This window comes from Oncorhynchus gorbuscha, unplaced genomic scaffold, assembly GCF_021184085.1.
Source record: "Oncorhynchus gorbuscha isolate QuinsamMale2020 ecotype Even-year unplaced genomic scaffold, OgorEven_v1.0 Un_scaffold_646, whole genome shotgun sequence".
NCBI lineage: Eukaryota > Metazoa > Chordata > Actinopteri > Salmoniformes > Salmonidae > Oncorhynchus > Oncorhynchus gorbuscha.
The window spans coordinates 108,507-122,197 of NW_025745752.1; the positions used below are offsets into that span (position 1 = coordinate 108,507).

At 42.5% G+C, this 13,691-nt stretch overlaps 1 protein-coding gene and 1 long non-coding RNA gene across 5 annotated transcripts; one reads left to right on the forward strand and one right to left on the reverse strand.

The window, feature by feature from the left end:
* Positions 1-852: 852 nt before the first annotated feature.
* On the reverse strand, positions 853-4,834 carry LOC124019670 (nuclear receptor subfamily 4 group A member 2-like). 4 transcript variants are annotated; one of them, XM_046335081.1, is made up of 8 exons: positions 4,720-4,834; positions 4,456-4,540; positions 3,340-4,229; positions 2,779-2,908; positions 2,486-2,637; positions 2,147-2,349; positions 1,830-2,008; positions 853-1,737 (listed from the first exon to the last, which is right to left on the reverse strand). In XM_046335081.1, exons 3-8 carry the CDS (start codon positions 4,225-4,227, stop codon positions 1,481-1,483), a joined length of 1,809 nt encoding a protein of 602 aa, XP_046191037.1. In that variant the 5' UTR covers positions 4,228-4,229; positions 4,456-4,540; positions 4,720-4,834; the 3' UTR covers positions 853-1,480. The 4 variants fall into 4 exon arrangements, with proteins under 4 accessions (XP_046191037.1, XP_046191034.1, XP_046191035.1 ...); XM_046335078.1 differs by having other exon boundaries at positions 3,340-4,232; XM_046335079.1 differs by having other exon boundaries at positions 3,340-4,232; positions 4,682-4,832.
* A 593-nt stretch (positions 4,835-5,427) lies between these two features.
* LOC124019664 lies at positions 5,428-12,347 on the forward strand. The gene is made up of 7 exons (XR_006835821.1): positions 5,428-5,528; positions 7,380-7,492; positions 9,995-10,003; positions 10,908-11,078; positions 11,460-11,584; positions 11,871-11,968; positions 12,332-12,347. It is a non-coding gene; the product is annotated as an uncharacterized LOC124019664 (long non-coding RNA).
* Positions 12,348-13,691: the final 1,344 nt, after the last annotated feature.

The following is a 13,691-nucleotide window of genomic DNA, read 5'->3' on the forward strand; positions in this document are numbered from 1 at the left end:
TAGTTCTTCTGTGAAATGTTGAGTTCAGGACACAATGTGTGTTTACTTACATGCCAACACTGAAAAACATTGGTTTGCATGTTTCTTTAATGCCAATCCTATCCTGAGGGTTTGGTTTGGAAATGTCATGTGGACTTATATAGCAGGTCAAATCACACACTCCAGCAATTTGCTCCTATGATCCATACCGTGAGTCTTATTTAATCTTTCTTCGTTCAGTTGGTAGCGCATGGCGCTTGTAACACCAGGGGAGTGGGTTCGATTCCCGGGACCACCCATTTCTCAAATGTACGTCGGATAAAAGCGTCTGCTAAATGGCATATATTATAAAACAGCTAAATGACAATTGTTATTTGATTGACATTATGGTTCATGATAAATCCATGTGTAATAACAGAGCACGTAGTCAATCTTCAACTCAAGCTCTACTGAGGAGAATGACCATTTCCTCGTCTTGTTGTTGCCGGAGAAATCACACTTAGTAGAAAAATAGGCTATAAAATTCACTTCATTGGAGAGGACAGTTATTTCTCCGAGAACTTAAGTTGAGAATAGGTAACATTTTACATTAGGTCTGGTTATACAATTTAGTGTAATTGTATTGTCGTTATTTGGAATTTATCCTCTGACCATCTAATGACAAATCTTTGAATCACATCTGTTACACTAGTCCTTAATCAATCAATGATTGTCAGACAAATCTGTGTACAAGAAAAATAGGAAGCTATTTAGTAGGCTATTATTTAATAGTAACAACATATTTCCCCATTATCATGTTTGATGATTTATGACGATATTTCAACAACTAAAATAAAGTCAGAATCCTTAGAAATTGTCATCAGAAATAATTATTCTTTTAAAAGAGTAATAAACGGCATGAATTTGATTTTGAATGGAAAAACCTGACATTGTAAGCCCCTGACCAATCAAAATAACGAACACATTTACAAACGTTAGATTATTTAGCAGTATACGTTATTAATTCAAATGCAATATAACCACAGTCCAGGTGTGACAAGACAAGAAATAGCCTACATAAAACATCTCCCATAAATGATTTGATAAAAAATACATCTGTATACGTTCGAGGCATATATGTTCCATATACATTATCCAGTGTCTACATACAACAACATAGTTATCGAAAATGGTTAGTTATCAAATGAAAATACTCACAATTCAAAGCAAGACCAAATAGTTCAAGACATCCATGCATGTCCTTCAGAAATCGACGATATTGTAATATTGTCTAACTCTTCATTCTGTTTAAATTAAAAACATCTTAAATGTCGTGTTGTCTCTTTTTTTATCTGGCAATGCAGACATGTAGGCCTATAAACATGACCAAGCGCTCTTATGAAGAGAGGTACAAAAACAATGGAAATACATATGAGAGAAAATGCATAATGCGTGATATAGGGAACTAAAAAATGGCCATATTAACCTCTCCTTTCTGACATGATGACAGGATATATGTCACCTAAAAGGGCAAAGTATCGAGGAAAAGCGTGTCTATTATTGCAGGTGGAGGGACCAAGTCTTCCAGTTTCAAGTAGAATATCCTCTGCAGACCTTGTGTACACAGCGTGCGAAGTTCAGGCAGCTTTCCCAAGAGTTTTGTCAAGTGATTTGGTCGACTGACACTTCCATCGTTAAAAGTCACTTTGTCCTTCAAACAGTTCACCATCTTGTTCTGAAGTTCCTCTACTTTCCTGGGCTCCTTCAGCCCATGTCTCTCTGAAACAATGACAGGGTGCAATTCGTTTCAAAACTTAACCCAATGGCATTATAGGCGCATAGATTCAGAATTGAGGGTTTTATTAGCCTACCTGTTACTGTGGCAAGGGCGCATATGCAGGAGAATGTTGCAACGTCTATATTCATACTTTGAAGGTTTGCAGAGAACTCCACTATGGTGTCAATCCAGTCTCCAAAGCCGCGCCTACACTGAAGCCTGTGCAAAACCAATCCATTGCAGAAGATGAGCTTCCCTTCCTCAGGGTTGGACCTGTAATATGATAGCATCGCATGATTAGGAATCGGATCCGACTTGGCAATAAGATCAAATGGATACTATCGCGCGTAATTGTTGTGCGTAAAATGACTTTATATAGGTGCATTTTTGATATGCTATTGTATAATATACCTGTAAGCCAAACGCAGAACAAAGAGTTCCAGGAAGGCTGATTCGAAGAGTAGATCTTGGTCCGGTCTCGGCAGATCGGTAAAACCTGGGATCTTTTGCGCCCAGTCCCGGATAATCTCCATGGAGACGGTCAGGACGTCGTAGAACTGCTGCACATGTTGCGTGTCATCTCCTTCGATTTGGCTGTCAGCATTATTCTGGAACTAGAAGATGATGTTAAATTGAACTCATAAACCCAATGCTCAACGGTATATTTTTAAAACGTATTTTTAAAACTTATTTTATGAATAAATTGGTGCGCAAAGTGATGTGGGTTGCATTTTCGAGGCTCGTACTTACTCGGGAGTAGTCCAGTCGAGACAATGAGGGGTTGGAGTCCACATGGGCCCTCACTAGCGCGTTAAGGATGCTGACAGGTGACAAAGGGTCTTGAATTTTATGTTTGGAGGGTAACCGGCCACGTCGACCCTTTAAACTTGCCGTCCTGACGACTGAATAATGAAAAATATGAATTAAGTTGTTTTGTATAAATAATTACTATTATGCTTTGAAAAACACATTCTGCCTACAATTAATGTGTAAATACATTTCAAGGAAATGCGTAAAGTTGTGCGTTTTAGAACGAACCTTACCTTCTTTGACCATTCCCGTGACAAGGCACTTCTGGAAACGGCAGTATTGGCACCTGTTTCTCCGGCGTTTGTCAACTGCACAGTTTTTCCCAGCTAAACACACATATTTGGCATTTTTCTGAACAGTGCGCTGTGAAGAAACACAGAGGAGAACACCTTAGTTGTCATTCGATGCGTTGACACCTGAAGCTTTGACACATTGATCAAATATAGCCACTGAAATACTTTTGCCACGCATATTGACCATGGGAAATGAACAGCCATGGCGCTGCATTCTTCCACCTACTCTCCCAGCTGCATAATGCATCATAGCAGCGGACGAGGCTGACAGTGGGTAAATATAGTTCCGTGGCTACTCATAATATTAAGTTGACCCTCTCCCAGTCCTCTATTGGCATGGCAAGGAGATGAAGGTTCTTGATTTTGAAGGGATTGTATCCGGAGCCAACAAACAACACAATGAATCAGTAGCCTAAATATTAAAATACATTTAAATGGAATGTTAGTTGACCGTTAGTTCTAAATGTATAACAATCTCCGCTGATATTTAATGTAACATACCTTGAAGAATCCCTTACAGCCCTCGCAGGTTCGCACGCCGTAGTGCTGACAGGCGGCATTGTCCCCACACACGGCACATAAAGCATCGGTGTTGGTGGGTGATCCTTGGCTAGGAGGCGACGGTGCTTGGTTATCCATAAAGTGATGTCCGTGACCGAGCTGGAACGAATAGGGGGAACCCACCCTGTGCTGTTTCCTTAGGGAGCTGGAACCAAAGATGCCCTGGCTCTCCAAGCCATGATACCTGCCTGAGGTATCCGGGTTCACGGACACCTGGAGGGACCCGTCAAATCTCATCTGGCACGTCGACAAAGGACTACCGGTTTGGGAATGCTTGAGAGAAAACAAGGATAATCTGGATATGGCATTTTTCCGCTGCTCCATTCTGTGCGCCACCGCCAAGTAGTCCTGGTGAAAACTGTACAGAGATCCAGAATCATCCCACGCATGGCTGGGTGGACTCTGGAATGTCTGTGTGTGTGGAGAGGGGGACTTGTAGTAAACGGACCCGGAGGGAGTGACCATTTCATCGGACTGGTGCGGCTGGTGGTGGTGACTCTGCTGGTGGTACATGGGGATGTCCTCAACTTTGATGGATGACTGCTCCCCCAGATGGGGCATTTGGAATAGACAAGGGGGTTTGACGTCATAGTTCGAATGGTTACAGTAGCTGTCCACGAAAACACCGACATTTGGAAGATTGGTGATAGTGGCTGATGTGATTTCTGTGTTGGTCAGGTCCATGCTAAACTTGACAAACTCGGGCGTTAGGAAGTCGCAGTTATGGCTGTGGTGCTCTCCAGCGGCGTGGAAGCTGCTTGCGCTCTGTTGCGAAGCGGGACTAGCTCCTTGAGGCGACGATCCGCACTGAGCCTGGACGCACGGCATAGCTGCTATAATGAGAGAGGGAGACATAGTTATATAAATCGATCTCATTGTCAAGCCACAATCCCATCCAATGCAGATGCATTGCAAGTAAATTAGAATATTTGCGTAAAAGCGCACGAGACTTATATGATTAGCCTATTCTGTCACCACTCTCTAGAACAAGTGCCAACAGCAAAAGCATTGCATCTATAATAGGCGCAACGTCTCCAACATTAGTTGTGGTCTTACCTTCAGTTGTATGACTATTTTCAAAGACACTATGCCCGAATCACTTCCTGGAGTTATGATAATATCCACTCGATGTTGCTCCCTGCTAAAGAATTCGAAAAAAATCGGTCACAAAAATGACAAACCTGTAAAGATATTAATTTATAAGCAGGTCATTACTTTCTGATCACATTAATGTTATACTGTTGAAAACAAAATGTGAATTTTAAGACAATTAAACCAATACCTTAAACTGTCACCCGGTGCACAATACATAATACATACATTTAGAGGATTACATCTTCTCCGCTGTATCCATATCCAAGTGCAAATGTAGTATTGTGAAGAGAACGGGGCAGATGGCCATGCACATCCCCAACTGGCTACTAGACTGGCCGCGGTTAACACTGACAATGTGCCTTTGTTTATGTGGCTCGGAGTCGGAATACCACTGCCCACGTGCCAAAGACACTGGACGTCATCGAGCATTACGCGCACCAATCCCTTCCAAGGATGGATGTTTCAGATACTTCTGTAAACGCACGATAGCGTACAGAATCTAATAGAATAGAATAGAATGTTTATTTTTTTTGACATCATCATACATGAATGATAAAAAAAAACATCACATAATAATACACATGAACGCATATGGGTTGACGAAATGCCTGATGAAAGCATTGCAAAAAAAAACAAATAAGAATCTCACCTCAATTCATTTACATTACATTTACATTTAAGTCATTTAGTGATATGCATAGTTGCATTTACAGCAGCCCACGCAAAATATAGAGTTATGTACGAAGATACCAAACAACAATCATGTAAAATAATGACTAGGGCTGGTGACACTTGTGGCACCATAGTGACCCCGCACTATTGAGGATGGGGATTCCTGAGGAAACGTTGTGCATTTTTGCCCTTCACTTACCTTATTATTATAGCAACGCCCTCTCCAACCTGATTGGATAATTGTGTAATCCCATTGGTCTACCCATATGTCAGTCAACTAATCTTTGCTTCCTGGTTCTCCTGGCTGTCAGAGTTGTATCACCGTTCACCCGGCGTTATCATCAATTGAACATAGAAAATCAGTAAGTGAACGATTTAGAATACATATTTGTGCCCTTTCTTTCTTGTTATATTGATCATATGAAAAGTTGAGTGACTGGCAGCGAGCCAGACAATATCATGGCGAACGTCAATGCGGCATTGTACGTATTGCTAGAACCCTCTCACCAGTGCACCTTCAACGTTTTCTGTTCTGTTTCTGTTAGGATGATGATACGGCATTCTGTTTTATTTGACACCCTTCTATAGAATAAAAACACTGTGAAATTTAGTTATATTTACTTCCTGTTGCATTTGCATTGGATAACAAGTATCACCGAAATGGGGATGGATTGACTTTTTTATTTTTATGTAACGTATAAGAATTGGAACAAATGCTAAGTTAGTTTGTCCTCTAAATTCACGTTGTCGTTTTTTGTGTAAACACTCGGAACCTTCATATGAGTTGCTGTCACTGTTCTTGCATGTGTATTTGTTGTCATTAACAACAAGTCTCAAGCTAAAATGTTGTATTAGAGGGATTTACTGTATGTTATGTGGATGGTGGCGTATGTATCTCGCGTGATCATGTCTCTAATTTATGTGGTTCCCTGCGTAATTTCTTCATTTTCTGTCATTCAAGTGAGGAAACGGCTGCTGTCATGTGGGATTTGGCCCTGGTGTATTACGTTGGAGATGTGTCACCAGGAAGTAATGCCATTCTGAAACCAATAATGTACTTGTCTCTCTGCGTGGGCGGGGCTGTAAGACCCCTCCCCATTCATTCCCCCTATACTTAATCATGCTGAGTGTTAATAATAATAATAATAATAATAATAATAAAAACAAATAATACAAAAATATGTTTTATTTTCACGAAAACTGGATAGATGCAGTGAAATATGTTGTTTTACGGGTCAGCCCTAGTAGTACAGAGCGCCTTGGTTAATCTTCCGGTTACTGGGGTAACTCTAACTAGTACTGTAGGCTACCTGCCGCACTCTAACACATTCACTGGATCAACACGACGATGTCATACTACATGTACTTTTTTTCTTATTATCATATATTTAATTTTATGATCCATCTGATGAACACATAATACACAGGTAATAAACACAGAACGCAGCTTGTCTCATCCAAAACGATTTTCCTACCTACATTCATGACAGATAAGAAAATGACAGACATTTTTAAAATTCTCCTCATCTTATGAAGGAAATCATTTCCTCTGGCCTAGTGAAACAAGAGCTGCTGGTGTGCATGCATACACCACTATGATGTTTGCTCAGTTGTAGATTACAATATATTGAAAAAAATGTATTTTAAGCAGATTGTCAGAATGATGGAGAGAAAGTGGCCATCATGTCACGGCACCTGAGTGGGTGAACCAGGTGTCGTCTTAACTCCCGAGTGGCGCAGTGGTCTAAGGCCCTACATCTCAGTGCTAGAGGTGTCACTACAGACCCTGGTTCGATTCCAGGCTGTATCACAACCGGCCGTGATTGGGAGTCCCATAGGGGTGGCGCACAATTGGCCCAGCGTCGTCCGGGTTAGGGGTTGGCTGGAGTAGGCCGTCATTGTATTAACTGACTTGCCTAATTGAATAAAGGTTGTAAAAAATAATTAACTGTCAGACAAGTAAGAATGTTAAAGAAAAGTCAGCTGTCATCCAAGTGTCTCACACAGACACTCCCAGGGCTCCCACACTCTCCTCCACTACTTCAGCCTGTGAATCCCATGCCCCCCTACCCCCACCTTGTCCCTCAGCACCTGGCCCTAGCCGATTGGCTCTTTGCCCTCCTGTCACGCCCTCTCCACATGATCACCTGTCATGTCATTGCAATATAACCCAGTGTGTCTAACTCAGTCCACTGCTGTGTGTTGTGCTGCAGGAACAGCATCAATGGCGTTCCGGAAGGCCTTGAAAGGGACAGCTATCATCGGGACCGGGGCGGCCGCTGCTCTTCTGGGCCTATCACAACTGTCGGAATACAGAAAGACGCAGGTAGGCCTGGGACATTGAGATGATGTAGTGTGTTGCATTTCACACAATCTGCTTGTGTTTTGTAAACTTGTTTTTCTCATACTTGTATGGATTTTGAGTTTGTATGCTGCATTGAGGACAATAACATTTTCTAATCTCATCTTTATGTTGCCAAGGTTGTGGTAGTCTGTTTCTAAAGTCAGAACCTGTAAATTACACCTCAGAGTCCCTCTGCAGCAGGTTATAGATAGTACTGAGAGTGGGAGAGCGTCTGCCAATGGCAGGGCAGGCTCCTGGGAGTCTACTAGGGAATGCTGGGACAGCATCTGACAATGGCAGGGTATGCTCCTGGGAGTCTATAGGGAACGCCCATCTGGGCAGCAGGTTGGCATTTATTGGGATGACTAATGTACCGTAGGCAGCTCTGCGGAGTGGTCACTAGCTGGCACACACCTTAACCACACTGCTAATGCCTAACACTAACCACACTGCTAACCCTAATGTCTAACCCTAACCATAAATTAAGACCAAAAAGCAAATTTTTATTTTCATGCATTTTTACGAAATAGCCAATTTTGACATTCCAGCTGGCCTGTCTCGTGGAAATGGCTCAGTTCTGCCTCCAGGACAAGATTCATGACAATAAACGTCAACCTGCATCTGGGCATGTCTTATCTAGACTGAGGAATGTGTTCCACTTTTATTCAAGACTATGCTGCTCAGATAGGACTGCTGTGTAGAGTGAAGTTGACCTGAATATGAAGACAGTCAATGGGACTTTAGCTGTGTAGAGTGAAGTTGACCTGAATATGAAGACAGTCAATGGAACTTTAGCTGTGTAGAGTGAAGTTGACCTGAATATGAAGACAGTCAATGGGACTTTAGCTGTGTAGAGTGAAGTTGACCTGAATATGAAGACAGTCAATGGGACTTTAGCTGTGTAGAGTGAAGTTGACCTGAATATGAAGACAGTCAATGGGACTTTAGCTGTGTAGAGAATGAAGTTGACCTGAATATGAAGACAGTCAATGGGACTTTAGCTGTGTAGAGTGAAGTTGACCTGAATATGAAGACAGTCAATGGGACTTTAGCTGTGTAGAGTGAAGTTGACCTGAATATGAAGACAGTCATGGGACTTTAGCTGTGTAGAGTGAAGTTGACCTGAATATGAAGACAGTCAATGGGACTTTAGCTGTGTAGAGTGAAGTTGACCTGAATATGAAGACAGTCAATGGGACTTTAGCTGTGTAGAGTGAAGTTGACCTGAATATGAAGACAGTCAATGGGACTTTAGCTGTGTAGAGTGAAGTTGACCTGAATATGAAGACAGTCAATGGGACTTTAGCTGTGTAGAGTGAAGTTGACCTGAATATGAAGACAGTCAATGGGACTTTAGCTGTGTAGAGTGAAGTTGACCTGAATATGAAGACAGTCAATGGGACTTTAGCTGTGTAGAGTGAAGTTGACCTGAATATGAAGACAGTCAATGGGACTTTAGCTGTGTAGAGTGAAGTTGACCTGAATATGAAGACAGTCAATGGGACTTTAGCTGTGTAGAGTGAAGTTGACCTGAATATGAAGACAGTCAATGGGACTTTAGCTGTGTAGAGTGAAGTTGACCTGAATGTGAAGACAGTCAATGGAACTTTAGCTGTGTAGAGTGAAGTTGACCTGAATATGAAGACCTTCAATGGGACTTTAGCTGTGTAGAGTGAAGTTGACCTGAATATGAAGACCTTCAATGGGACCAACCCTGATCATAAAATAGCTTACTTTCTGTCGCAACTTGCCATAAACTGCCTTATGAAGTGGTAAGATGGACTTTAGCTATGTGACGTGAGAAGTTCTTATGCCTTGTTTCATTTGTGTAAAAAATAAAGAAGGGAACATGACTTTTGATGTTTGTTTAGTACAGTGAAATAATCAGCACTATTTTGGTGACTAACAAACAAAAAAACACTGAGGAGGAATGGGAGTCCTGATTTTATTTCATTATATTTCATTTATTCAAATCTGATGAAGCTCATGTGGATCATATAACATAGCATCTGAAACTCCAGGGAACTGGACAAAATACACCTCCATGATGTTTCCATGGCGATGCATCACTTGATATTATTAATAGGGCAACTGCTGTGTGAAAAATCATTAGACTGGTCCCAGATCTGTTTGTGCCGAACATGTTTGACATGATAATGACTATATTGACAGCACAAACTGATCTGAGACCAGGTGACCACTGCATCACTGTAGACCAGGGATTGAAACAGCCAAGGAGTTGTGTGGGTAACGTTAGAAAGAGAGAAACGGGTGCATCTCTTGACCTTTGAACCTAGTCAGCGCCACAGATATAAATACGTCTTACAGTATATCTTCTATTTCAATGGTCTGTTATTACTAGTGACATACCAGGTCACTTGTCTAAAGCATCAGACCCTTTGTGTGACCCTTTGTCCTAATGTGAACCTTTATTTCTGTATCCTGGTATAATATCTCATCCCCCTCACCTTCCTCCCAAACAAGAATAAATGGGTAAGCAAAAGTGAAACACCTCCGAAAAAATTATAATAATCTGCAATCAGGCATGCGGACGACAGAGGCCATCACTAACTAACCCTGGAGAATCTACTGCTAATTGGATAAATATGTCTGTTTGGTCTCCTCTGTGACAAGGGCACAATCTCTTTCTCTCTTTCAAGCTTGCACGTTTTTTTCTGTTTTCTGGCGGTGGGCGATTGGACATTTGCATGACATCCACTGTCTGACTGACTCCATGTACTCAACGTGATTGCAGGGCAGAATGCCACTTAATTGTCTGTGGGTGTTTTAAATATGCACGTCCATGGAAATAGACACTAATTATTTGATCTTGTTTGCTGTTACGGCCCTAAATTACAAATGCCCGTGTTTCATTCACAGATTTGCAAGTCAAATGGACCAAGTGGCATCGCAGCAGCTCGATGTAATCATTTAGAGAATAAAATGCTAAATAGAAAATGAATCAAATGTTTCATTACGACAGCCATGCTTAACTTGCTTGTCCCCATGATCCTTGAGTTCAGAACAGACTTGATTTGACTTTGTTCTATTTTCCCTGAGTTCTTTTGTGCTTTTGCAAATCAGACACCAGGAATCATTGTTATTATCTAAGTACTGCAAGCAGGGGTCTTTCTGTATGAATAGGATTGTGGGTTACAACCCTTACCGATATGGGTACCTGATGTTGCTGTGACCATCGATATCTATGGTTGTGACAATGTTGTTGTGACAATGTAGACACATCTATCCCAGAGGAGATTATCCAGGCTTTAAGACATTTCTTTATGCTTTTACTAATCTCTGAACCCAGAGCCAAATCTTGATTATTTTCACTTTCACAAAAGAGAATGCCTTCACAACAACAGATGTAACTGTGCCTGTCCTGCATGTTGTCCAGGCACGGCTGGCGTACGTAGCGGCGGAGGGGGAGTTAAAGCAGCCGTTTAAAGATGAGCTCCCAACCAGACAGGCTCAGCTCTCCACCCTGCAAGACACTGAGGAGTTTGACGTCCTTGTCGTAGGGGAGGGGCCACGGGCTCCGGATGTGCCTTAGACGCTGTCACACGCAGTGAGTCCCCATGAACTGCACCATTTTGGAAAACCTTTTTGGTTGGGGTCAATTACATTTCAATTTCAATCAATGTGCAGGAGAGTCGAGCCTATTCTTCTCTCAAAATTACGAGGCCCTCAATGCAATATGCATGCTTTGCCATTTTCCCTTCATGCATATTAGACGACAGGAGAAGCACATGGAAGTCATAACCTACCAAATGCCTCCTGAATAACTCTGACTCTGAGGGTGCATCTGAAATGGCACCCTATTCCCTATATAGTGCACTACTTTTGACCAGAACCCTATGAGCCCTGCTTTAAAGTAGTGTGCCATATAGGGTGATATTTCAGACTGTCTAAATCCTGGTCTTGTCTTGATTTGTCTCTGCTCTCCTAGACCTCAAGACTGCCCTGGTGGAGAGGAATGATTTCTCATCGGGGACCAGCAGCCGGAGCACCAAGCTCATCCACGGGGGAGTACGATACCTCCAAAAGGCCATCATGAAGTTAGATTACGAACAGGTAAACGGCTTGTTTTTCCGATGCTGCCTGACAGTTGGTTCCCTCTGTGATCACATTGCTTTGTTTTCCCCAGTTGTGGACATTTTATCATTGAAAAGAGATTGAGAGGTTGGAAGATTCAGAGGGTTGTAGGGCACTAGGTGTTTCCCATAATCCTTCCTTGGTCTGCTATTGTGTGAATGCTACGGGTATACTCCTACTCTTCTACCAACAAGTACTGTGTTATGTGTTAGATGTTATCCACCCATTTTACTGACCTCTGAACCCCTCTTTCCCCCGTTCTCAGTACATGATGGTGAAAGAGGCTCTCCACGAGCGCTCCAACCTGCTAGACATCGCCCCTCATCTGTCTGCCCCACTACCCATCATGCTCCCTGTTTACAAGTAAGACACGAGTCCACACAGTTAGTAGAATGAGTGTTATACCCTGTCAACTGAAAATGTTCTGAGTGTGTGGTGGTTGTTTAAAACATGTATACACATTTTAAAATGTTCAATCGTATAGCCAGATGGCCATTCTGTATAACAGATAGCTAGTTATACCAGGTGTATTTACATATTACCTCTAATGGTTACCCTCTAATGGTTACCCTCGAATGGTTACCCTCGAATGGTCACCTCGAATGGTCACTGACTTTAAGTCACTCTGGATAAGAGCATCTGCTAATTGACCAACATATAAATGTAATGGTTGAATGTACTCTGTCTACTGGGCTGATATAAAGATGTTGTACTGTCTGTTTATAGATGGTGGCAGCTGCCTTCCTAAATCAAATCAAATCAAACTTTATTTGTCACATGCCCTGAAAACAAGTGTAGACCTTACTGTGTAATGCTTACTTACAAGCTTACTTACGAACCAACAGTGCAGTTCAAGAAGAGTTAAAAAAAACATATTTACCAAATTATCTAAAGTAAAAAAATAATAAAAAGTAACACAATAAATGAACAATAATGAGGCTTTATACAGGGGATACCGAATAAGTGTGGAGGCTATATACAGGGGATACCGATACCGAGTCAGTGTGGAGGCTATATACAGGGGATACCGATACCGAGTCAGTGTGGAGGCTATATACAGGGGATACCGATACCGAGTCAGTGTGGAGGCTATATACAGGGGATACCGATACCGAGTCAGTGTGGAGGCTATATACAGGGGATACCGATACCGAGTCAGTGTGGAGGCTATATACAGGGGATACAGAGGCTATATACAGGGGATACCGATACCGAGTCAGTGTGGAGGCTATATACAGGGGATACCGTGTGTGGAGGCTATATACAGGGGATACCGATACCGAGTCAGTGTGGAGGCTATATACAGGGGATACCGATACCGAGTCAGTGTGGAGGCTATATACAGGGATACCGATACCGAGTCAGTGTGGAGGCTATATACAGGGGATACCGATACCGAGTAGTGTGGAGGCTATATACAGGGGATACCGATACCGAGTCAGTGTGGAGGCTATATACAGGGATACCGATACCGAGTCAGTGTGGAGGCTATATACAGGGGATACCGATACCGAGTCAGTGTGGAGGCTATATACAGGGGATACCGATACCGAGTCAGTGTGGAGGCTATATACAGGGGATACCGATACCGAGTCAGTGTGGAGGCTATATACAGGGGATACCGATACCGAGTCAGTGTGGAGGCTATATACAGGGATACCGATACCGAGTCAGTGTGGAGGCAGGGATACCGATACCGAGTCAGTGTGGAGGCTATATACAGGGGATACCGATACCGAGTCAGTGTGGAGGCTATATACAGGGGATACCGATACCGAGTCAGTGTGGAGGCTATATACAGGGGATACCGATACCGAGTCAGTGTGCGTGGTTACAGAAGTAATTTGTACATGTAGGTAGGGGTGAAGTGACTATGCATAGATAATAAACAGCGAGTAGCAGCAGTGTACAAAACAAATGGGGGGGTAGGGGTTGATGTAATAGTCTGGTGGCCATTCAATACATTTTTCAGCAGTCTTATGCCTTGGGGGTAGAAGCTGTTAATGAGACTTTTGGTCCTAGACTTGGCGCTCTGGTACCCCTTGCCGTGCGGTAGCAGAGAAAACAGTCTAAGACTTGGGTGATT

Coding starts and splice junctions, on each gene's coding strand:
- LOC124019670 (XM_046335081.1), bottom strand. CDS start 4,227: ATGCCGTGCGTCCAGGCTCAGTGCGGATCGTCGCCTCAAGGAGCTAGT. Junction 2,909..3,339: donor GCTGTAAGGGATTCTTCAAG/GTATGTTACATT, acceptor GTTTCTTCACAG/CGCACTGTTCAGAAAAATGC. Junction 2,009..2,146: donor GTTCTGCGTTTGGCTTACAG/GTATATTATACA, acceptor ATCATATTACAG/GTCCAACCCTGAGGAAGGGA.